At 34.6% G+C, this 26,967-nt stretch overlaps 1 protein-coding gene across 1 annotated transcript in view; it reads right to left on the reverse strand.

The window, feature by feature from the left end:
• The window catches only part of LOC136027554 (5'-3' exoribonuclease 1-like), a 153,157-nt gene that overhangs the window by 57,862 nt on the left and 68,328 nt on the right, over positions 1 to 26,967 (reverse strand). The window contains exons 13-18 of the mRNA XM_065704922.1: positions 25,780 to 26,050; positions 23,192 to 23,492; positions 19,624 to 19,819; positions 11,923 to 12,046; positions 6,352 to 6,558; positions 5,695 to 5,840 (exon numbers count right to left, since the gene is read on the reverse strand). Of these exons, the coding sequence (XP_065560994.1) occupies positions 5,695 to 5,840; positions 6,352 to 6,558; positions 11,923 to 12,046; positions 19,624 to 19,819; positions 23,192 to 23,492; positions 25,780 to 26,050 (1,245 nt within the window). The remainder of the gene's footprint in view (positions 1 to 5,694; positions 5,841 to 6,351; positions 6,559 to 11,922; positions 12,047 to 19,623; positions 19,820 to 23,191; positions 23,493 to 25,779; positions 26,051 to 26,967) is intronic.

Genomic DNA, 26,967 nt, shown 5'->3' on the forward strand with positions numbered 1-26,967 from the left:
TAAGTTCATACGTGCCGAGAGACTCGGCCTGTGGGATTTGCACCTACAATCTGCAGTAGAGATGCTTCCGTTTCTAGCAGCATCTGGACATAACCTCTATGTCAAGTCGGTCTGGATATACCAGCAAGAGATGGCTAGGCTTCAAACCAGTCACCCACCAATCTTCAAAGCATTTGAACAGGGAGGTCACACCATTAGAAGATCAGAGCGACGCTGGGCTGGGCTCTCGGCAGATCTTGTCATCGAGCAGGAGTATATGAGAAGTCTGAAAACATCGGGCGGTCTTACAACTGGAGGTGGGATGACAGAACAGCAGAGAGCCATTTGGGTTCTGTCAAGACCAGCATGCCTGGAGATCAACCTCTTGATGCAAAATTTGACAAAAATTGGTTACTCGACAAGTGAGCAGCACCACGACATGAGTTCCAGTAGAAAGGAGCGTGACTTCGACGATACCCAGAAGCTCGTCGGATACTTCGGAGAATCTTCTCCGTTCAGAGGTGACAATCAGCTTAGAAACATTGCCAACGGCATAACTTCTTCCCAAGATGTTAATGTTGACGAGGCCGATGTGGCTGGAAAGTTGATTCTAAGTAAGATGACGGGAAAAACCTTGAAGGAGCAAGTCTTCAAGAAAAAAGACCAAGTGACCCTAATGAATGCCAAAAAGGCGGGGTCCTCTGTGGTAGCGCACATAGATCCGGCGCTCCTTTTCCAGGGGTTTATAATAGTAGCCCAACGAACTGACCTCCGAGAAGAATACTTCAATTACGAACTTTGTACGATTCCTCCTTCTATTTTCGAAAGCAATGGCCTTATGAGAAAAGCAAATAAGCCAGAGCTTGCAAAAGCGATCTTTCTGGCTTGCAGGATTGAGACTCAGTCACCCTCAAGACCTGCTTCTGCGTGTAACATCGTCTTGGATGGTGGTTCTCTTCTACATCGAGTTCCATGGAAGGTAGGGTCAGCCTTCAAGGTCATCTTTGCTTCATACGTCCATTACGTACAAGCAAGGTACCCTAGTGCGATCGTTGTGTTTGACGGATATGAAGGTGGTCCAGCAATCAAAGATGCTACCCATTTACGTCAAGCAAGGATGGTTGGCCGCCAAGTCTTTTTCACCGAAGAGATGACCCTCTGCATGAAGAAAGAAGAGTTTCTTTCATATAAGACAAACAAAGGACGTTTCCTGAAGCTGCTCGGCAACCATTTGGAAGCCGTTGGTTTCCGAATTTTCCACTCGGAAGGAGACGCCGACGTTCTGATTGTAGAAAAAGCCGTAGAAGCTGCTAGTCTTACAGACACAATCGTGGTTGCTGATGATACTGACATCTTGGTTCTTCTAATCAGTCGATCAGATTCGCGTTCCGGGCGTTTATATTTCTCACCTGAAGCTAAGTTTGGCGGTACTAGTTCAGCTTGGGATATTAGTGAGATGAAGCAGAAGCTAGGAACAGATGTCAGCAATCTGATACCGTTCTGTCATGCCGTGCTGGGTTGTGACACAACCTCTCACCTTTACGAAATAGGAAAGGGCAAAGCCGTTCAGCTGCTACTTTCCAACAAGAGTTTCAGGGACAGCGCTGCTATATTTGGCGACAAGCTCGCATCGCTTGACGATATTGTGGCAGCAGGAGAGCGAGCATTGTTGATACTGTACGGTTGCCCTGATGTTTCGAACCTGGACACTGCCAGAAAGCTAATCTTTCACAGAAAAGTGAGCACTGCCACCACTTTCGTGCATCCACAAGAACTGCCACCGACTCAGGCAGCAGCGAAGTACCACTCGCTACGTGTCTACTGCCAAGTTCAAATCTGGCTCGGGAACCCAATAGACCCTTTACGCCAGGGATGGAAACTGCAGGATAACGAAGTTTTTGCGCCAATAAAAACAGATCTCCCTGCCGCTCCGTCTCAGCTGCTGAAAATTATATAATGCTCGTGTCGTATTGACGGCTGTAATAGTGAAAAGTGTACCTGTAAGAAAAACGGACTTGAGTGTACTATAGCCGTACCTGTAAGGGAAGCCCGTGCAACAATTCGAAGTTTCAAGAAGAAGAACTTAGTGAAGAAGAATAACAGTTAACTGTGATGATGAAAAATCTAGTTCCTATATTTTGATGATGTGCAATTTTTATATATTTGAAAAATAAGATAAAAGCTTTTCTCTGAACACATTAAGTTAGAACCTACCTTGTCTCATGGTGTTTGGCGCTGAGGTGTTTCGTCATTCCTGTTTATTGTTGTTTAGTCTTTTTTTTTTCTAAGCCTTTCGTTTACATAGCCAAATAGACTACAACGCTGGTAAGAGTTTTTTTCCCCAAAGACACAGTTTTTTCCCCCATTTTTTTTTTTGCTGATAAATATTTTTCTTTTGGTCAGGTAACGAAATGAGTATCAGAAATGAATTCAGAGCCAAAAGCTGATCTAAAAAGATGTGTAAAACATTATAGTTTACGTTTTTAATTTTTTTCCCGGTTTTTGAGAAAATAAATAAAAAAACATTAAAAAAAAAAAACTATTTCGCATCGAGTTAGAGATTTAGATTTTTGATATGTTGTTAAGCATTTTTTTTCCGGTCCGGATGGTGAAGAAACTATTTCTGTACCAATTTTTTCCTGGTCAAAACTTATTTTTCTCCTACTAATTCCCCTAAGTCCCTGTTCAAAGAAATATTATTATTTATTTTGAGATTAATCTCGATTGATTCTCGAACCACCTGTTTTATCCCCAAATCATTACTGATGAGTGAAGATTTTTCAAAAAGTATCGTGTGGGACGGATTATTAAATATATACCAACCTAAAGCAGAATCAAAGGAGTTGTTGGAACTATTTGAAATTAATGCCTTGTCTATGTCTTTTTTATGCTGTTGTAACCGTTTTTCTAGATTCTGATGGGTCCTGCCGACATAGTAATTTCCAAAATCACAGGGTATTTGATAGACCCCTCTTTGGCGAGTAACTGGGGTCTTATCTTTACCGGAATTTAAGAAATTAATGATTTTAAAATTATTAGTAAAAACTACGTACAGATTATTTTTTGTGCAAATATTTTTTTATTTTGTTGTGATTTTTGGGATATACGGAAGATAGTCAATATTTGAGGGCTTATCAGTGGTCTCACATTGTGAAATATCTTCTTCTATTTTACAAGAATGTCTTTTTATTCTACGGTTAATTATTTTATTGACAAAAGGAATGGGGTATCCATTACCAAAAAGAATATCTCTGATAAAGTTTATTTCTGCATTTATATACGAATCGGAGCAAATATTCAGGGCACGATCAATGAGGGAAGTTGCAACTGGTCATAAGCGTTAAGATGATCTAAGAAGCCCCGAAGTTCAGCTTCCCCATAATTCCAAAGTGAAATTACGTCATCCATATAACGACCCCAATAGACATGTTTTAAAAAATAAGAATTTAATGCCCAATTTTCAAGCTTCTCGACATAAGTATTTGCCAGTAGCCCGGATAAAGGTGCCCCCATGGGTAACCCATTTTTTTGCTGATAAAAAGAATCGCGAAATTGAAAATACATAGAAAACTTATTACAAATTTTAAGCCGAGTCATTAAAACTTCACAATCAATTCCCGTCGCTGAAGCCTCGATAAAGTGGTAATTTTCTTGTATTTTGTTTTTTAATAATTCCTCAGAAATAGTCACATCTATATTTGTATACATGGAAACAATGTCAAACTATTAACTATTGTGTTTTCTGAAATACTTGTGTTACTAAGTTTTTCAACCAAATCTGCAGAATTACGAATATAGGAATTTTGAGAATACAATAAAGGTTCACCTCGTCGTAAGTGATAAAAATGAAACTGCTGCTGTAGCTGATGCTATCAAATCAAAGAATTCATTGCTAAGACTACAGCTAAAAGTTCTAGTGTATTATGGAATTGCCCGTTACGTTCCTGATAGTGTTACTGACGGTCAGCTGCACAACTTAAAAACTAACTGTACCGAAGTCTCCCGCATCAACAAAACTTTTCAGGAAAGGAGTAGGCCGCGACCATGCTCATCATTTGATTGCTAATTTACTTGTACATGCTCATGAAAACAATGAGTTATTATATTCTGCTGGGTTAGATATATCTAGTGCTTTCGATACGGACAAACATCCGCATATCTAATTGACTACTTATAAGCGTGGAGTTAATATTTCTGTCATCAAATCGATACGTGATATGTATAAAAAACCAAATGCCAGAGTTGAGGTCACCATCTCACCTGATACGGTGGAACTCACTCCTTCAATTCCAGTAAAAAAGGATATTAGACAGGGCGCTGTTACTTCTCCACCCCTGTTTAATAATACTGTCATCGGAATGTTCTAACACATGTATATTTGAAGGTATGGAGATTTCGCTAGCTAACTATGCAGATGACATCGTTGATATTAGTAGAACAGCCTTTGGAATTGAGTAAAAGTTTTGAATTCTCGATAGGGAGCATAAACGTATTGGTCTTCGATTTAATGAGAGTAAGATTTAGTTCCTAGTGTTCAATCACCTTTCAGATTGGCCGACAAATTTTCAGTAAGGTGAACATGCTATTAAAGCACAATATACACTGTAGTACCTGGGTGTTCCGATTGGGTCAAATCTTTGCGCCACCCGTCAACTTTTGAAAGATTTTCTACCAGAAAATCTAGGAATGCGCACGGTTTACTAGTTACGTTAAAGTTAACCACCGTATCTTAGCTAGTGTTTATAACGCATTTGCTGTTCAACATCTACTCGCCCTTGCACCATTTTGGTCTGTTCTTACTGCTTCAGATATTATGGATATACAAAGGGGTTTCTACAAGTGTGCGAAATATTTGCTACGGCTGCCTCTGGACTAACAACAATTCTCTATTCTCGCAGTATGGAGTTGCTAGTCCAGCGTCCGTGGTGCAAAAAAGAAATGAGAGATATCGGAGGCAGATTATTTCTGAAAGCACCTTTGAAATTGTCCTTCGTTGATAATGTGTCTGGTCTTACAAATAATTGCCCTTATTTTATTTTTTTTTTCCCGTCAGTTCTTCTTTGTTTTGGTTTTGTTTGTATTTGTCAAAATTTATTTGTTTCTTTCCCTTTTCTTTCTTTATACTCCACCAGTGTTTTATTTTAAAATTTTGATGGGCAATAAACTGATACATACACACATACATAGAAATACACAACATAGATTGTACTATATATATATATATATATATATATATATATATATATATATATATATATATATATATATATATATATATATATATATATATATATATATATATATATATATATATATATATATATATATATATATATATATATATATATATATATATGATATACAATCTATATTGTATAGATTGCAATACATATTGAAAGTGTTGTATAGGGTATATTCAGTGGTTTAACTTCCCTCTTCCACAAAAGAGCTTCAAGAAAACGACAGAAGGAACAAAGATACTTTCTGATCAAATACATAAAAAATTACACTTCTGAATACAAGAATAAGAATTCTTGATTGAAAAACAAACTTAATACATATTTAATTTATAATTAATGTATAAAATATATTGCAAAAGAAAATAAGCATAAAATTATTACTTTTAATTAAAAATAATGTGTACTTAATGTGTAAATACTGAATGTATAAAAAACGAATTATTAAAACTAAAAATATTTAATGAAAAAAACTCACCGTTTCTTGGTATCCTTGCTCATAAGGACCGAACTTGTTATGAAAAGATCCACGGCTCTGTTTCCTATTATCTTGCTCCATCAATGACGTTGGAGGCGGTATATTGGCATAAGCTCTGTTACGGGCAGGTTTCGCAATAGACAGCCCTAAAGCAAAACAAATATTAAAAACGATAATTAAAAAGGGGTATTAAAAAAACACAGATCTTAGCAACCATGATCAATATTGGTCTAGACCAAAGCAAAAGTATCTATACTAGTGTGCGTTCCTATCTTCTCCATTGGAGAGTTTTGGGAGACACCATGTGCCACGCATTTTTCCTTGGCTCCTCCTCCGCACGTGCTTAACGATGACCTTATATATCTCTGCTATGCTTATAGTCACTATTAGTAAATTAATCAACAGTTCACTTCGCTGACCACAGTCCCTTTGATAAAAAGTGGAAAAATACCTTCAGGAATTGAAACAAATTTCGTTCAAACTAAATTTTAAACAAAAAACACAAAAAAAAAACAAACAAATTGTACAAAAGACGCAAGATATTACGGAAAGAAAATGACCAGGAAAATGGAACGTTAGAACAAGAAGGAACAGAGCTGTATTAAGATCAAAATTAATTCTTAATTCTATAAAATAGGACTAAAATCATGTCTATACCAATTGGATGGGATGCCGGTTGTGTTTCTCTTCCTTCCAAACTACTGAAGAATCTGTGTCCATGGCTAATATCTATGAGAGCGTAGGATGGCATCCGATAACCTTTTCCGGGAGTACAACCTCGTAGCGAAGTACCGTCTGGAAACGCCTTGTCAAAAACTACTTCAATAACCATGTCTGAAATCTTTTTACCAGCATTCTGAATACCTGAAATCATATATAGTAGGCAATGAGAGGGTTATCGCGGGTCAGACAAAAAAAAATGATTTGGCGGATTATAAGAAAAAAAAACATTGAAAATACAAGCTTAGCACGATTTCAAGTTCATTTGAGTTCAATAGTTCTCTTTCGCTTAAGAGTCAATTCTAACATGGACTAATAGTATTATCGAATGGTTTAGGTAATCGACAACCAAATTTTCTTTCCTCACTAGTGAATGTTAATCGGTCCAGAAGGCTACCCACTGTGGTAACAGCAACAGAGTTCAAGCTACGCAGCATTCAAACTTGTCTCTTCATTTGGCCAAATTGAAGTACTTGTTACCCTAAGATTAATATTATTAGTCAAACTTATCCATATACTTATTAACAGCACTACTCAATTTTTAAAGATTTCCCGAAATCCTATTTCACCAAACAACTTTGTGCCTGTGCTCTGGCCTCAGTTGTACACAGGGAAACATCTTGACTAGCACACACCCCTGTGTCCTAAAAACTTTTAGGTCAGACTTTAACAAAATTTTCATTCATTAAAAATTTTTTTAATTTATTTAAACCTGTCTAAAATTAAAGAAATTCAGTCTAGTTTTATTTTCAAAGAATTATATGAAGATACAGGAAAAATGAAGATTTCGGATTCAATTCGCTTATACCTACTGCCAACCGTGCCCTCTGCTTTATTTAAATACAAATAACAATAGAAAATACCTTTAGAATTATTTATTTCAAATTTTGCGTACCTAAAATTTCTGCGCTTGGTGCAAATGGCCCTTATGTCCCATCCCTAAAAACATTTCTGCTTTTTGCTAAAGATGGATGCTAAGTTCAAACCTGTGTTCAATGCTCTAACGATTGCTGTGACCAGGACGATCAATATTGGGTTATACATTCTGTTACATGTAGGACCACAGCTGGTGCCGCTTTTATATCTGGATGCCTTGGGGCTACCAGCTATTTGATATGGTATCCATTAGGCTACCACTCGTTAATCTCTAATGCCACCTCACTGCTACTGGCGGTTTCGTTATAATATGGTAACGTGATCGAACGACACAGCATGTGTCACCTCTAACATCTCTAGCTATCTGTTTGAAGTGTAAAAGGACCCTGCTGTCGATATATTAATGAGGGTATTTCACGCAAACTCTTTTCCTACCCGGTCGGAGTTCGGGGGAAATAATCTTACACTGTTGGAGATTACGCGGTTGACAGGGAGCACCAAGACACTCAATTTTGGATTGGATCAGTTTAATTTACTACCCTAATGATGTCCTCTTGACCAGGTCAAGTCTATCTACGGTTCCAGACAACTTGGATTCTCTGTTATCGAGTTATGAGGTTCTGGGACTTGTCGAACATGCTACGAAAGAATGCGTTCCTTATGTATAACATCTGCCAAAAACATGCTGATTCTCTCTGTTGTTGTGGTAGGTTCAGCAATAGAAGAATCTACTTCGCTAAAATATTTCAGCTTTGTTAATGGTTCAAATAAGTGTAGTGCTCAAACACTGTCGCTGGAGTTTGCAATAGCTGGCTTCCGCACCAGCTACCCTAAACCTGCTGCGCTGCAGTATATTTACAGTAAGGGTGTACGGTGCTATGTCTCTACTCCACACGCTTTACATTCCGCCTTAATTGAACTCTCACTTGAAAATGGAAAGTTAAAGTTGAACTGAAGGGTTTTGTCATGGGTTGTCATCAACTGAAATTTTGAGGTCAGGGGTTGGAGCCCTGGTGTCATTGGTTCTTTGATTGGAATTCGGGGGTCAATGGTGTAACTCTGTAAGCTCAATTGAATAAAGAAATAAGTTTTTTCAACTGAAAGTAAGAAGCGACATTAAAACTTAAAACAAACAGAAATTATTACGTATATGAAGGGGGTTGCCCCCTCCTCAACAACTCACTCTATACGCTAAAGTTTTTTTTGTACTTTTGAAAAAGCGTCTTATTGTTCTAATTAAACGGCCCTTGTGTTTCAGGAGTCACTATTAAAGAACTGGGATAAAATTCAAACTTTGGCGTAAAGAGCAAGGTGTTGAGGAGGGGCAGCCCCCTTCATATACGTAATAATTTCTGTTCGTTTTAAGTTTTAATGTTGCTCCTTACTTTCAGTTGAAAACTTTCAGTTAATTTCTTGTTTGTTTTTTTTATTTAATTTCTGATAGTTTTTTAAATTCCCTGAAATCTCGCCCCACCTCCACGGAGAAACCCCCTCCACATGGGAACTCAATACAGGTGAAAATTTACCCCGGACAATTACTCTCAACAACTCCTGGCGTAAAATTGAGACGGAAATAATTTCGTATAGGAATTCTGGCAAATTCTCCCAGAATATAATTTCCCCTGACAAGTTCACTCCCTGGAAACTTCCATCCCCATGCAAAATTCCCCCGTTGATAAACCCACAGCATAAAATTTGCCCCCCCCCCCCACCCCGCACCCAAAAATGTATGCATACATCCCAATAACAAAAACTATGTGTTAATAATGGGCGAATCTTATAACTTAAAGACCTTTGAAGTATGAAAACAAGAAAAGAAATAATAAATGAAAAGACAAAAATCAAATAGGTGAAAAACGAGGATTTTGTCAGCCGGTAGCAAATATGAAAAACAAGCAAATATTTCGACAAGGACCTCCGCCAAGTCGTCCTCAGTGCTCAAAAAAATAAGAAAGAGGAAAAAGAAAAAAAAGAAACAAAGAAGAAACAACAACAAATCTAACCTTCTTAAGTGAACTTAAGTTCACTTAAGTGTGTTAGAGTTTCAAAACTCTAACACATATTTTAAAACAAACACGAATTTTCCTTCCTAGATTTTGTCCTGGCTCTCCTTTGGAAAATCTATCCTCAAAGGTTTTCACACCCTAGGAGCTAAGTATTCTATCAAAAGGACCTAAATTTACAATGCCTCAGACACACGTAAATATATCAGAAATTATTACGAGTGTGGAATCCGGTATTTTAAGCTCTCATGGTGAAGTTGAAAATCCAGACCTACTAAGAGGAGAAATAGCAAAGAGTATTCTTGATTATAAACCGTCATTGTCGCTTACAACTCAATCAAAGGAGGAAATTAAAATCCTCTGAAATTTGAAAAAAGATAAAAATACCGTAATTACAAGAGTGGACAAAGGAAACACAGTTGTGATTATGGATTCTGCAGATTATCAAAATAAAATGAATACCCTTTTATTGGATAAGAATACTTACAAAGAAATAAAAACTCATCCCACCGATAAATACACCAAGCAGTTGAGAAAAGAATTAGAAATTTTAAAAGACAATAGACTAATCACCCCTCAAATGTACAGAAAATTTTACCCAAAAGTTTGTTCAGCCCCAAACTTTTATGGTCTACCCAAAATCCATAAGAAGGATACTTTTTTAGTGTCTTTTTTCCTCTCGTACAGTTCACTTAAAAAGGTTAGATTTTGTTGTTGTTTCTTCTCTGTTTCTTTTTTCTTCTTTTTTCTTTTTTCTATCTTATTTTTTTTAGCACTGAGGACGACTTGGCAGAGGTCCTTGTCGAAATATTTGCTTGTTTTTCATATTTTGCTACTGGCTGACAATATCCTCGTTTTTCACCTATTTGATTTTTGTCTTTTCATTTATTATTTCTTTTCTTGTTTTCATATGTCATGCATAGCCAGTATGGTCTCAGAACGTATTTATTTAAAGACCTTTCCCCTGAGGCAGTGGCGGGGTCATGTGTGTGATGTGTGAGGGTCATGTTATACCAAAAGGCATAGGTATTGGGTCTTTCAACTATTAAGAACAAAATGCCTATCTCAACATTCTGATAGGACGATTTCGGAAAAAAGGGGCGGGGGAGGGGCCTGGTTACCCTACAATTTTTAGGTCACTTAGGAAGGGCACTAGAAATTTAAATATGCATTCAAATGAGCCCTCTCCCTATATTCTAGGATCACTGGGTCGTTACGATCAATCCTGAAAAAAATAAAATAAACACGTATCCGTGCTCTTTCTTCTGAATAAAACAACAACAAAATTCCACATTTTTGCAGATAGGAGCTTGAAACCTGTACAGTAGGGTTCTCTAATACGCTGAATATGATGGTGTGATTTTCATTAAGATCACTTGAGTTTGAGGGGGTGTTTCCCCCTTTTTTCAAAAATTAGGCAAATTTTTCAGGCTCGTAACCTTTTGATGGGTAAGATTAAACTTAATGAAATTTATATATTTGAAATCACATTAAAAAGCTGATTCTTTTTATATACCTAATGGTATCAAAATACCATTTTTTAGAGTTTCGGTTATAATTGAGCCGGGTCGCTTCTTACTTACAGTTCGTTACAACGAACTGTTGGACCAGAGTCGACCCAGATTTAAATAGGTACCTGGAGAAATCTGGGGGAAGCAGGGAAAGTATCAGATGATGTACCCCCAACCATGCTTTGCACTCCCGACCGAAGGCATTGAGTCAGGAGATCGGTACCTGCACTACGCAGAACATTGGTCAGCATAGGAAAGAATTGATAGTTTTGAATGGTTTTGTTGTTACTTGAAATTTCTGTTATCATACTTCTGGGAAAGATTCATTAAGGAAAAATATTTAGATTTATGTTTCACAAGTTGATGTGATTCAACAAGAATGTGATGTGTACAAGAAAAGTATGGACCATTTGTTTCATTTGACTTTTTGTAATATATAAGGGTTTTTAGGAATAATTTTGTGTTCTGTAGTTCTGTTGCATAAATGTTGAAATACTACACTAGCTTTCAGCATATACAGTAAAATTAAGCGGAGAAAAGTGCAAACAAATAAACACTGAAATTCTGGGATTCTGAATATTTCGACCCCATATACAGCGATCGTCATCAGTCACATTTTGCTAATTATCGCTGTATATGTGATAGAAATATTGAGATTTTTGTGTTTATTTTTACTGTCTAATAAATGGACTTGGAATAATGGACATTTGAACGTTTATTTGTGCGTAAAAAAGGCAGTGTGTCCTTGAAAAAAATTCCTAATTTAAAGCATTACGTCGGAAAAGCGCAAAATAAATAAATAAACAGAAACAAATAGTACATAAGTAGCCTCAAAGTTAAGATCCACATTTTGGATAAGGTTAGAGGTACTAATAGTCAAACATTAACTTAAAAAAAAAAACATTAAACATTAAAAAAAAAAAAAAAAAAAAAAAAAAAAACATTAAACATTAAAAAAAAAAAAAAAAAAAAAAAAAAAAAAAAAAAAAAAAAAAAAAAAAAAAAAAAAAAAAAACACGATTAGCTCATCTAAAAGAGACTACGTCTAAAGTCTCGGATGGGCTCAAGATACGTTCTCTGACACCAACACTGACACACAAAAAGGCAAGTTTGCTTACCGACAACAGTTCCTAAAGCACCTTGAGGAACAGAAAATCCATCTCTGACATTAATAACCCGATCGTAAAGTTGAAACTCGGTTGTTGGGTCTGGAAGCGCGCAACCCTGGTATTGCACTGACGGCTATAAAAGAAAATAGATTGATAACAAAAGTAAAGTTAATACTAGGGGGGGGGGGTTCCTTGTATGTATTAGACATACATGGTCTGGTTTTATGGTCATGGCTCTCATTTCCGGCTTAGCCCAGACAAAAATGATAAGCGTAAAATATATATCATATCCAATAAAGTTCGATAGGATTCGGTAATTTAAAAACGATTCTGTGAGTCTCATTGTCGGCTTATATTCTCAAAAACAAAGGGTCCATATTTTCACAGCACTAAAGCAATTTTTGTAAAAATTGACAGGGAACCTGAAATGTGTTAACAGTTCGAAAAGCTAACGAAAGGCTAGTTTCAAACAGTTCGTGGTAACGAACTGTAAATAAAAAGCGACCCGGCTCAATAATAACCGGAACTCTAGAAAATGAAATTTTGGACACCAAGAGATATATCAAAAGAATCGGCTTATGTTGCTGATTCCAAATATATAAGATTCATTAAGTTTAGTCTTACCCAACAAAGGCTGCGAGCCTGAGAAAATAAAGAAAACGTACAATTTCCTGCAAATTTTTAGGCTTAGAGCTGTCTATTCAACGCACATTCAGCATAAATAATATGCATCCTGTGTGGCAAAGTTTTCAATCAAGTGGGATAGCAGGGGGATAGCAGATAAGAACTCCCGAAGGTGTTAAATTACTCAAGTTTTATTTATTTTGAGCTGATTTTTACGTTTTTCCAAGCAGGTACTACAATATTTTAGGAACTGCCATTTCCTGAATTCGAAAAAGAAAATTCTGCTCCGTTCAATCGACAAAGCAAAGTTCATATTTTCTAATGATATCATATTTTCTCATCATATTCTAGGGACTAGGGACTAAGGAATAATTCTAGGGACTGCCCTTTTCTGAACTTTAAAAAGAAAATTCCACTCCGTTCAATTAAAAAAACAAAGTTCACACTTTCTACTGATATAATTTTCATTAAATCTAAATATCTCTCTTCTAAGATTTATGGGAAGGTAGGTGTTGACTTCTGGTTTTCTATTATTTATACAGATCTCTTATCCAAGCATTACCAGTTATGGCAAAATCTCCCAATCAATTCTATAGTTCGGTCACACAAACTAAAAAAGTTTACAATAGACGAAATAAGGTGATAATTCAAGGTATCGAATCCCCATGAAGATTGGATTTAATTTGGTCGACTGTAACTACGATGTAAAAAGAAATTACAAAGCATATAAACAACAATGTCGGTTTTGCCTTCCTTCACTTTCTTGTTTACTTTCCTTCTATACTTTACTTTCTTCGAGCGAATATTCAAGCTTAGTGCTCATCTAAATATATATATGAATATCATTAGGGTTTACTTACCACCCAATAGAAATTTTCAGAGAAACTATTCTTCAGAGAATCTTTGATTGCGAAGAAATTTCCTTAAGCAAATATTTCTAACGGGCAGCTTTGAACCCATTAAAACCATAATTAAAAGGGAAGTTTTACCCATGATTCAAAATAAAACTAAGTATGATGTTTTTTGCTTGTCGAAATTTTAGAAGTAGGAATAAAAACAATCCTAAATATGTAACATCTATTTAATATAAACCCAGTAGCTAGAAGAAATTTACAAAACAATATTTGATTGATGGCACGAGTTCACCTACAAAAGATTCTCACGTATATCTCTTGCAGGTGCTAAACCACTAAGAAATTGTAGCAAAGTGTAATATTACGTATTTACTAAAAAACAAGATAAAATACAAATTTCCCCAAATAAAGTTTTCGACTTTTCAAGGGGAGGGTTTTTAGGACAAGTCTTAATCTTGAGAGGATGTCCACTGCTTTCCTCCTCTGATACCAGCCTATTTATACTTGGAATTAGGAATTTTAACAAAAAATAACATTTCTTTCACCATAAGAAAGTAAAGAAGGCAAACGGAAGATTTTGCTTTTATAATGAATGTTTTTTATAATTTATAATTTAATATTTTAATTATTTATATTTTTGATATTACATATTTTTTTAATATTATAATATTTTTATAATATTTAATATAATAATTTTTATAATATTTAATATAATAATTTTTTATAATATTTAATATAATAATATTTTTAATATTATAATTTATAATTTAATATTTTTTATAATTTATAAATTTTTGTACCAGTCACTGTTTTCATTGTCCACAAATTTCTTACTGAAAACTTGGCTCTCTTGAATTTTCCCGAAAATTAAAGTTCGTCAATAAGTAGATGCTAACACAAATACAAATTCTTCAAACTTTTTGACACTAATTTTTGGGAAGATTTCCAAGAGCTCTAATTTCTTAAGGGGAAATTCAGGGAAACGCAGGAAAATAGTGGAATCATTGGTACCACCCTTCCGTAGACCTCTTAACCTAACTAATAAATTGTGAAAACTTTGTAGGCTAAATCATTTGTATCACAGAATGCGTTTAGGGAGCATGGCAATAAGAAAAGATTATAATTGCTTTGTTGTTCATGTGTCTCAATGCAATCCCAGCGAACACTGAGCCAAATGGGATAAATGGGACCACACTAGGGGAGTCTATTCATTATTTACATAGACTACAACCACAAAAACATACAACATTGTTTGTTGCTGTCTTTTTTAATATATCTTAAACTCCATTGACATGAATTTTCCATTGTTTTCTTTAGCTAGAAAAAAAAGAACAAACTGGAAATCAAAAGAAGTAAAACAAATTAAAACATCATTAAATTGAAATACAAAAATAATTGGACGAGAGACTCACTAAAGCATCGATGATTCGGTATTGCCTTTCAATTCTTTTCCAAGAACCTGGATTTACATCGAAAATAAATTGATTTCCTAATAATTAATTTCCGAGCATCTAAGAGAACACAGCATTTTAGTAAATACGAAATCACTAGGAATACATCAAGTGACGCGTTTTCGTTTTACTTTTTCGGAGAAAAAACAACAAATCAAACATATTTTGATCCCTCCTTTAAAAAAAATCTGTTATTGTTAAAGCCAGTGCTTAAAAGAGATAATAAGGGTGGAAGAGGAGATGTTAACATTACTGTGATATGTAGGGTAGGCCTTGTGCATAGGGAAGTTCTTTGGTAAAGGATCTTCAGAAAAGGAAACGCTTGGGTATAGGTCCAATCCCCTACGCCTTCCCTGGTGGCCGGTGTTTACCTCCCAGAAAATAACCCCCATCTCAGAAAATACAACCCAGAAAAATGTGCCCCCGTGGAAAATTCCCCCGGAAAAAACGTAGAAAATAAGGCTTTCCAAATTAGAGAATTTTGTCGAGTTTTGTTTTGTTTGTTTTTTTTTTTCAGTAAGGGGAAGGAATTTTGGATCTTGTGTATTATATGCCACTCACTCAAGTTTACGCTGTGTAAAACTCGAGAATAAACCGATTTCTTCGTTAGTTTCTTTCAGCTTAGCGCGAGACAAGACAAAGACAAGTGACAAAATAGATGGAAAATATATAATCTGGGGATATATATTTGCATATAAGGGTGGGGTGGGGTGATGGTTGAGTATTTGGACAGTTTGAAGTCAAATAAACAATTCTTACCTCATAATGTGCAGAATAAATGTACCTAACACGTTTTGCATGCAGACCCGCTATAATTTACCCCCCCCCCCTAATGTACAAAATTATAGCCCAAATTTTTTTCTATAGTAACGAATAAACTAACGAAGAAACCGGTTTATTCCCGAGTTTTACACATCCTAAACTTGAGTGAGTGGAGTATAATACACAAGTACCGATATTTTTCATGGAGACAGAGAGCCAGTTTCCCGGTATTACTTAACAACGATCAGAAATTAAATAAAAAAAGTTATTTTAACTGAAAGTAAAGAGCAGCATCAAAGCTTAAAACGAGCAGATTGCGGACATGAAGGGAGCTATTCCTTCCACAAAACCTTGCTCTTTACGCTAAAGTTTTGACTTCTTGTCATAATTCTTTAAAAACGATTCCGGAAACACAATGGCCGTTTAGTTAGAACATTAAGCTTTGTTTTAAAAATCTATAAAAAAAAAACTTTGCGCAAAGAGCGAGGTCTTGAGGAGGAGGCAACCCCTTTTATGTGCGTAGTAATTTCAGTTCGTTTTAAGGTTTAATGTTACACCTTACTTTCAGTTGAAAAACTTGATGTTTTTAATCTAATTACTAGTATTTGTATTTGTTAATGGAAAACATACGAACAAGCTTTCCGAAGAAAAGTAACAACCTCATCAAACCAGAAATGAGCAGAAATAAAGTAAAATAATCTTCAAAGTAAATACTATGGAGCCTAATAGAAAAAAAAAACAACAAAAATCTAAGAAATTTTTTTTTCTATGTCAATAAAAAAGACTATGTTAATAAAATATCAATAGAAATTAATTAAAAAAAGATCGACAAAAGAAGTTTGTCAAAGAATAGTAAATAGCCTCATTAAGCCAAAAATGAGTAGAAATAAATTCAAACAATTTTCCAAGCGTAGAACAACCACAAATCGCCATCAATAAATGAATCAAACCCAAAACGAACAGAAATTACAATAAATAGACGATTCAAGCTCAACTGAAAGTAAGGAGCAAAATCAAGCCTTAAAACGAACAGAGATTATTATGTATATGAAAGGGGTTGCCTCCTCCTCAAGTTTGCGCAAATTTTTTTAACTATAATTTCAAAACGAAGCTTGTTGTTCTAATTAAATGGCCTTTGTGTTTCAGGAATCGTTCTTAAGGAATTCAGACAAATAGTCAACAGTTTAACGTAAAGAGCAAGATCTTGTGGAAGGGTTAACTCCTTTCATATACGTAATAATATCTGTTCGTTTTTAGTTTTGATGCTGCTCCTTACTTTCAGCTGAAATAACTTGTTTTTTCATTTAACTTCTGATCGTTTTTAAATAATACCGGGAAATCCGGCTGTCTCTCCATGACTAATTCCGATACTCGTATATTATACGCTACTCACTTAAGTTTACAATGCGTAATTCGAGAACAAACCGGTTTCCGGAGAACATAACTACAATTTCAAAACGAAGCTTGTTGTTCTAATTAAATGGCCTTTGTGTTTCAGGAATCGTTCTTAAGGAATTCAGACAAATAGTCAACAGTTTAACGTAAAGAGCAAGAGCTTCTGGAAGGGTTAACTCCTTTCATATACGTAATAATATCTGTTCGTTTTTAGTTTTGATGCTGCTCCTTACTTTCAGCTGAAATAACTTGTTTTTTTCATTTAACTTCTGATCGTTTTTAAATAATACCGGGAAATCCGGCTGTCTCTCCATGACTAATTCCGATACTCGTATATTATACGCTACTCACTTAAGTTTACAATGCGTAATTCGAGAACAAACCGGTTACACCATTACTTTAGAAACAAGTTTGGCCAATATATTTGCATATTAGGGAAAGGGGGTAAAGCATGCATGCAAAATGGGTTAGGTACAATTATTCTGTATGTTATAAAGTAAGAGTTGTTTTCTAACTTCAAACTGTCAAAATACATCACCCCCCTCCTTATATGTAAATATATAGCCCAAATTATATATTTCCCATCTATTCTGTCACTTGTCTTTGACTTGTATCGCGCTAAGCTGAAAGAAACTAACTTAGAAACCGGTTTATTCTCGAATTTTACACAGAGTAAACTTGAGTGAGTGGCGAATAATACACAAGTACCGAATTCCTTCCCCCTAGAAAAAAAAAAAAAAACTAAGTCCCAAATTCGTTAAGTCTTATTTTCTACGGGGAGGGGGGTATTTTCCAGGAGTTGGGGTATTTTCCAGGGGGGTAATACCCTCTGGGGGCTGTTTCCTGGGGTGGGGATAAACGCCGGGGGTTAAACACCGAGAACCACCTTCCCTGTACCCTAGGTCGTCCCCGTAGCGTTAATTAGGGTCTTGATTATAGGAAAAGTCTTAAGTACGCGGAAGGTAGAATCCCACGGATCGATATAGAGATCGTTTTCAGTAAAGCACAGATGATGCTCTGGCTTTTAGGCGCTTCAGGGAATGGGACATAGCCCTACTTTTATGCTTGGTAATTTCTGTCCACTTCATTATCCACTTTAATAATCGTTCATTTTAGGATTCTTCTATTCATCCATAGCAGAATATATTATATTTAGGTTTGATTCAATTTCTTATAAGTTTCTTATAATTCTTATAATTTCTTATAAGTATCATTATGTGACTGTATTTCATGAATTATTTTATAGAAATTTCATGAAATTTTTTATTTCATGAAAATATTTTATGAATTATATTTTATAGAAACCGTTTTTTTTAAATTAATCACCCAAAATAAGCAGTCTATGGTGTATAGTCCTTAAGCTATGCCTGTTAAAGAAAAATTGTTTTGTATCACTTTCATAGTCTGACTACAGGCTTGCTTTATCTCTAATTGACCACAATTAGGAAACTAATGTATTGCTGCAAGCACAAGAGTTAACTTTATAACTAGAGTTAACTATAGTACTAATATTCAGGCAGACAGGAATTCCGAAAACGTGTCCACACCTAACACTACAAGTACAAAATTGCAGAAAATCAGTTTTTCGAAAAGAATGGATAACATATTGAACAACAATTTAAAAATATCTGTTAGATAATCCCATGACGAAACATAATTTGCAGAGCCGTGACTAAATACGCTTATGAATATAAAATTTAATAAAGTTTTTGACATAAAATTTTTGAAGCAATATGTATTAACAGATGTTCGGATTCTTTGGTATTAGTCCAGTTTTTCCTATCCTGAGTCGGTGCATATTTCATTTATTTGCAAACTCCATAAGAATATTGACTAGTAGCCACTTTTGCTCAATGATCGCTGGCAACTGGCTACAGAGAACTCGCAGAAGAAAACATTATAATGAAAAGAGAAATCATTAATGTAACAGCACAAACACAAAAAAAAAAAAAAAAAAAAAAAAAAAAATATATAACTTTGATAAGGTCATGAGAAATTAGCAACAGGTAGCTTAATCGAGACTAGCAGCAACATGACCATATCCAAAACTTTTTCCGATGGGAGGGGCTCTTTCCAGGGGAAGTTTTACTAAAGAAAACTTTAAAACGCATCAAAAATCTATTTATCTGCATTTCTGTTACATTTTTACGAGTCAGACAAACATTTCGGGGAGAGGGTTCAAATCCCCTAATTCCCCTGGATACGGCCTTGAGAAAGAATTAATAAAGAATTCTTTCCGTTAATTAGGTAAACAACATAAAGAATAGTTAGTTATGTAATATTCCTTCCTGTAAAATTATTGTTCCTTTTTCAAGACCATTAACAATCGTCACAACACATCGCTAAATTTTGAACTTCGAAGAAAAAAACCGTCCACATTTTTGAAATGGCTAACTTTAAAAATTAAGAATATAGCAAAGTACTCCAAAAACAATAAAAGCACTATTAATAATTAAAAGAGACATCAACAAAAAATTAAAGAAAGAAATTAAGCAATTACTTTGTCTAAAGCTCAGAAATATAGCAAACGATAAAGAGAATAATAAGGTTAACAATAATAAAAAAGAGAAAAATGCACAACAGGAGGAAAAGAATTAAACATATACTAGAAACTACCGACTAACCTTGTACAGAATTTTGGGCTTAACTTTGCTTTTACTTCTAGATATGACCCGACCATGGGCATGTAATTCTGTAACTGCTTCTTCAATATTCTTCACGGCCGTTGCACTTAAACAAGGAGTCCCACAAGCCTGCCTTTCAATTTTGTTACATGGTAAATTTGCCACCCATTGAGTTAGCTTCTTCGTCTTCTCTTCCCTATCAGGATTTATCAAGTTCTTACGACTTATATTTCAATAAAAAAAAAGGAGAAAGAACAAAGGAGAAAAGCTATAAAAAAAAACAAAAAGAAACAAAAAAACAAAAAAAAACTAAAAAAAATTAAAAAACTAAAAAAATAAATAAATAAAAATAAAAGCTAAAAAAAAACTCAAAAGACAGAAAACACCAGTTACATAGCAGAAAACTGCTCGGATGAAATTTTACTCTACAATGAATAACACAATCATCTCAGGCTGCAAATTCGAAAATAAATAGCGGTACTTAGCGTTCACTACTCCCACAATACCTTCAAAAAGTGCCTGACACCCTGTGGCATCGGGTACTAAGGGTAGATTCATATGCTTTGTGCAGTTAAGCGATTTGCTACTTAGAGACAAGTAGCTGGCACTGACACCCCATGTGTTGCTGGGGCAAAAAACAAAACTAAAAAAAAAGCTAAAAAAAAAGAAAGAAAACACCAGTTACATAGCAGAAAACTGCTCGGATGAAAACTTACTCTACGATGAATAACACAACCATCTCAGGCTGCAAATTCGAAAATAAATAGTGGCACTTAGCGTTCACTACTTCCACAATACCTTCAAAAAGTGCATGACACCCCGTGGCATGGGGTACTAAGGGTAGATTCATATATATATATATATATATATATATATATATATATATATATATATATATATATATATATATATATATATATATATATATATATATATATATATATTAGTACCCCCCCCCGGATCTCTCATTTCTAGAAGGGTAAATATTTCCACACTTTTGAATTTTGAAATCTGCAAATACTACAAGGGGAAGGGTTTCAAACCCAAAACAAACAGGAATTGTTCTGAATATGAGGAACACTGTAGCACCCAAAAATCCTAAGATCTTTGTAACGAAGTTTACTCTCCGGTTTACTAAAAACTTAAACTAATACAACACATAAAGTCAGTTGTTAATTGAACACATTCAATTAACCTGAACTTTCAACGCATTTGAATTACTTTCAACCATTAACGAATTTAACAAATTCGAATTAAATATTAAACTGCCAAAAATAATGTTTACTTAATATTGTGTATGTTATTCCACATAAAGATAATGAAACAGAATCATTATTTAAAAATTCAAGCCCCCCCCCCCCCGAAAAATAAAACGTTAAAAATAAGCATTAAGTCTAGCAAAAGAAAAGTTGAATTTTAGCGTGAACGAGTGGGGCGTCGACGTTATAGTAGCCTCCCTCAAATTTATGGTACTCTTCTCTTCTGGTTTATGGTACCTTTCCGTTAAAGACTTAACGTCGCTCTTTACATCATATGAAAAAATTACAATTAATTTCCCTTCGTTTTCAATTTTCTTATACATTTTTTTTTGTTTAATTGAGCTCTATTTAGCTTTATTCAATTAACTCTATTTAGTGAGTACGAAATGGATAGAATCTAGCTATACTTTAGAGTTTATATATTAAGATCAATCAATTCAGCCCTCCACCCTTAACGTTGCACTGATATTTTATCTTAACCTAAATAAGACATCTGAAATTGGTTCTATTTTTGTTACTTGCTAAAAAATAATGATCTTTTTCTAACCTTTCTTTTTTTACTGGAATCAAAACTGGGATCGCTTCTACTTTTCTTTCTTATATTTGTTTTCTTTGACAAATTAATTATTACTCATGTTTAACTTCTGCTATTTTTTTAACATAAATTTAGGAACTAATTCCGCCATAACATAGCAACTTGTCGCTGAAGGGTGAATTTTCGTGCAACAGTTTTAACAGCGTTTGATTTGCTGTTTATTTGTCAGCACGCATGAAATAGCAGAATTCTTCATTTGTTACCCATTTTCTTACCCATTAATTCTCTTTTAATTCTATTAAATACCCAAAATTTATTATGGGTATTTTATTATTTTATTATATAATTAATGGGTATTTTAGAGAATTAATTCTCTAAGCAAGAAGCCAAAAATCAAGATTTTATTTAACAACAAAATTCCCTATTTATTGGGACCAATAGTTTGAAACGGTCATGCACTCACCAATATTTTACCATTTTTTTGCGATTTCTCTAATAAATTTCCCACCTTTTTTTACTTTAATCCATCTGCAACATTGCCTTCGCCTCTTTCCCCAAAAAAAGTTCCAAACCGTGCATATATGGACAATACATAAGAACCACACTAACAATGCATATTTCAATATGACTATAAAAACAATAAAATCTCTGATCCCTTACTCACTCCCAATAGGAGGATCATTGCCTATGGCAACAGTGGCACCCTTTAAATTCAAATATATAATCTAGTCTCCCTTTAAAAGCTGACATATAGCTATGTGATGCAATACGTAGGCAACGGTTCCGTCGCAGGAGTTTTTAAATTAAAATATAAAACCGTTAATATAAAAACAAATCATTTTTATATAGACTCCCATGTAGATAAATGTTACGACATTATGCGTTTCTCGTTTATTTAGGATCGTAATGTACCGTCAAGTCAAATTATTTTTTAGGAAACAAAAATCTGGTGTAAAAAGCATTTCGACAATTTTAAAATCTTTGGATATGTCAGAACTATTTAATGATATTTGTGATTTACCGCATATCTTTAAGTGACATCTATCTTAGTAGGTTGTATTGAGCTAAACTTGTAGCTTTGACACGAAACAATTCATTGAAAAAAAAAAAAAAAAAATTCTAAAAGAATTTCTCCCCCAGATAGATTTTGAAAAGAGCATTTTGCCCACCCCACCCCAATATTTTAATGTTTAAAGAGAGTTAATATTTTTAATGTTAATAATTAATAATTAAATATTTTATTAAATAATTAATAATTTAATATTTTAAGAAACTTAAAGAAAGTTAAATACCTGACCCCCCCCCCCCCCCCAGGCAGAGACAGACAAAAATGGTTTTTAAAAACAAAATCAATTTTTTTTTTTCCCATAAGCAGCTCAAATCTGACTTATAGCTTTAGAAGACTTGCTGAATTTGACGGTGTCAATTTCATTAAAATCGTACGTCTTTTGAGTTGTTTTTTACTCTTTTTCCAAAAATTGTGAAAATTGATGTATGCCAATAAATTTTAGTAATTTTACATATTTGAATTCAACACAGAAACTAGATTGTTTTTGATGTATTTTTGATATTAAACATACGCTTTTTAGACTTCTGCTTGATGTGGACAGGGTTTAGTTATAATTCATTGCCATAACCCTTTGACACGGGTCAATGAAGCAGGCAAATAAATGGTCAACAAAATATGGGAGGGGGGTTAAGCATACATTTTGAATGGTTAACGATTTAAGAAAGCATGCTAAAAAGAATCAAAAATAAAAATAGAAAGACTTACGTATTATCTGGGAATATTTCATTTGCCTTGTATATATCAGCCCCACAGTTATTTCCAACATGGTCGATAAATTCAGGGAATTTAATAATCATATCTTCAATAGCACCTTGAGTTGCGTATGAATAACGCCAATCTCCATCTATTTTCCTTGTCCACCCAGGGACCTCTTCCTGCAATTTGTTATTTTTCAAGTTCAAACCAACATTTATCTTCTTTTGATTACCAGTGACTATGTAAACAGTGCCAGTTAAGCGAGAAAGTAGATGTGAAGATATCCCAAGCTCACGAGCCAAGACAAATCCTGCAGTTTATAGAGAATAAATATAGCGCTAAAGTAAAAAGGACATGAAACTAAAAACATTTTTACCTCCTGGATCCTGATTAGGTTTATTCATTTCTGAAAACCACGATTTTCAAAAGACCACTAGTTTGGGGGAATAAATCCCCTAAAAAGGACCACTTTTTTCAATCTGCTGGAAACTTATATAATTGGAGATTTGAAATACAATAAAGAAGAAAAAAATTGAAAAATAATTAGTTCTTCCCAAAAATACCTCGCAAAAGGGTTGATTTTTTTGTTAGGACACGAGTACCCCAACTATAAGGCCTGAAAATGGTCCAATTTGATTGAGAATGAGGGCATAGGTCCCCTAAAAAGGCCAAATTTTTTCAATCATCTTATTTCCTTTAAGGTCTGGCCATAAAGACTTCAACAAAGGACAAAATAATGGGAAAAAAAATTTGATTCCTCCCATAAATGGACCACAAAAAGTTAATTTTTTTTTTTTTTTTTTTTTTTTTTTTTGTTAGGACACGAGTCACGTAAATATAGAGTCTGAGGTTCAGGTTCAATCCAGTTTTATTAAAAAAAGGAAATAACTAAACTTAAAGTACACTGCTCTGTGACAAAACTCACGTTGAGACCCATAAACATAAAAGATTCTTCAATAACACGCAGTACGGCTCCCACTTCACTCTTCGACACAACCACAAGCCTCCTCATTATATATATATTTTTTTTAATCTTAACCATAGGGTTCTTCCCTCTCTCCCCGGACGTACAGCCACCTCACCTGAATATACTAAAAAATCTAAACTTCATCTAATTTAATTTATCTTTCTTTTTTTTTATCTTTCACTTATTGACCTTCAACTAAATATTTATTTAAATTATTTTTGAAAGACCCGAGGGAGCTCCTACATCTCAGCTCTTTTGGAAGCATGTTCCGAACTTTAGCACATGCTCCGGGGAAAAACCTGAACGTACTGTTGGAGTTCGTCTCACTTGAAGGTCAAAGGCAGAGCGCGTGTTTCGATTATGTTGTTCAGATATCGACCGAAACAGATTGTGGAAGGGAGATGGAAGTAAACCAGATACAAATTTAAAAACAAAAACGGAGCACGATAGACGGTAAAGGGAACCAAGGGACAGATAGTCGTCTACATTTCTTTTACAAGAAAAGAAAAAAAATATTTGTTTGCCAGAAAACTGAACGACACGAAGCCTCTAATCTTAAATCCCTGGTCATGTAGACCAGTTTAGGGGCAAGGGTCCCAAATATTCTAGTTAGTTGAATGAAAAAGAACTGAAAGAAAATAATTAAAAAATCAGTAGAAACAATAAAGCGCAAATGACACTCTAACGTTTAGAGGGTTTAAGGGGGAAGTAGGGCGGTAGATAATTTCTGTTTATTTGTGAAAATTTTGTTTTTTTAGCTTTGAATTGATTATTCATTTAAATTTATCTCCATTTTGCATTCAATTTATTTATCCACAGTTGCGTCTTATTCTTTATGCTTGATGTGATTATTCATTTTAACTTCTGCCGTCTTCGGCATTGTTCATTCGTTCATAGTAATTTCTTTGTGATTTAAGTTGGTTTGAATTGTTATATGACTTATGTCTGCTCATTTTAGGTTTTAATCTAGCGTTTTACCTTTCTTTTTGGTACTTGTTAATTAAACGAAACACAGTCGAGAAGTTTGCGGAATGTAAGACTTGAGAAAACCGGTTTCATAGCCACGAAGACAAATGACGGGTGACAGAATACATTGGACTTGTATAATTGGGCTATATATTTCCATATTAGGGGGGTTAGGTTAGTTTAGGGGCACTGTCCAAATACTTTACCCCCCCCCCTCTCCCCTAGTGTACAAATATATAGCTCAATAAATATTATTATATAAACTAAAGGTTATATGAAGGTTATATTTCGTTAGGATCAACCTTACTTCACTTATTGGGCGTGTTTCGTATAATTAACAAGTACTCTTTTTTTTTTTATCAAATACTATTACTACTACCCCTAGTAACTCATTGCAGCACCAAGCCGCTTGAGGTCCACAAAGCTGTACATTCTCCTCCTGCATCCCAATCTATTCAGAGATTCCACCCCCTACACACCCTACCAACAAGTCCCAATTTCCTTTAAATCCTTCCTTACGAACTCTTCCCAGCCCATTTAGGGACGAACTGTTTTTTGTTTGGTCTTGCATGGATAGCCAAAAAGGACAATTTTATTCAAATAGGTAAAGAATACGTGAAATACATTAATATATATGAAGATAAACAAAAAGAAAAATAAATACCTTTGGCGTAATCCTCATTTTCCCAATCTTTTTTGAATCTAGGCAGAGGATGGTTTCCCATTTCCACACGGATTTTCCCTTTTTCATTTTCAAGGTGTTCCAGGACCCGGGCTGGAGCTCCGTAGAAATCTTTAGTCATAATGAAGCATGAAGAGCCAACCGGAAACAGTTCATCAAGGGTCTTAAATTTAGGCGAACCTTCTTCAGCCACTGAAATATCTTCTTTTTTCAGTGTGGTTTGTAAAGCCACCGGTGTTATATCTTTTGCCCACTAAAAAGTTATTTATTTGTATATATACATATAGATATATATATATATATATATATATATATATATATATATATATATATATATATATATATATATATATATATATATATATATACTCCTCACTGCGTCAAAGACACAAAACCTGCTCCTTTTAACGCACTATTAACCTTAGGAAACAAAAAAAGTCCCATGGAGCAAGCTCAGGCGAGTAGAGCGGATACTCCAACATAGGAATGCCATATTTTGTCCCAAACATCTTGACTGGCAGTGATACTGTGTCAGTGCATTACCTTGACGAAGTATCCACAAAAAATTCTTCAACTTGGCAGGTATCCTTCTGCGCCCGTGTTAATGAAGAGCGGTCAAAACCTCTATGTTGAAATAGTTTGACCTACAGGCACCCTTTCAAAGAACACGATCCTTGGACGTCAAAATATATAATCATCATAAATTTGAGTTTTAACTTAGTCATCCGTGTCTGTTTTAATTGTGGAGATTAAGCTTTTCCAATGCATGGATTTTCGCTTGGTTTCAGGGTTTTATGGGAAAAAACATGATACATTACACAAAAAGGCAAGGTACGCTTCAATTTCTTTTAGAATTTCAGCCCAAGTGGTCTTCACAGTTTCCTTTTGATCGGCTGTAAGATTTTTCGGAACCAACTTCGAACACACTTTATTCACGTTAAAATTGTTATACGAAACTTGTCGCACAGTTTCTTTCTCAATCTTCTTTAACTCACTAACCGCTCTTACACTTAAACGATAAAATCCTAAAATAATCCTAGGAATTAATTTCATTATAAGTAATTACGGGTAATTTTTATAGGTGAAGATAGTCTTAGATTTTAGATTGAGAAATCCCCATCATTTTTCTTCCTTCCTTTTAGAGATCACTAATATTTAACCAAAACCACA

The sequence above is a fragment of the Artemia franciscana genome, chromosome 5, assembly GCF_032884065.1.
Source record: "Artemia franciscana chromosome 5, ASM3288406v1, whole genome shotgun sequence".
NCBI lineage: Eukaryota > Metazoa > Arthropoda > Branchiopoda > Anostraca > Artemiidae > Artemia > Artemia franciscana.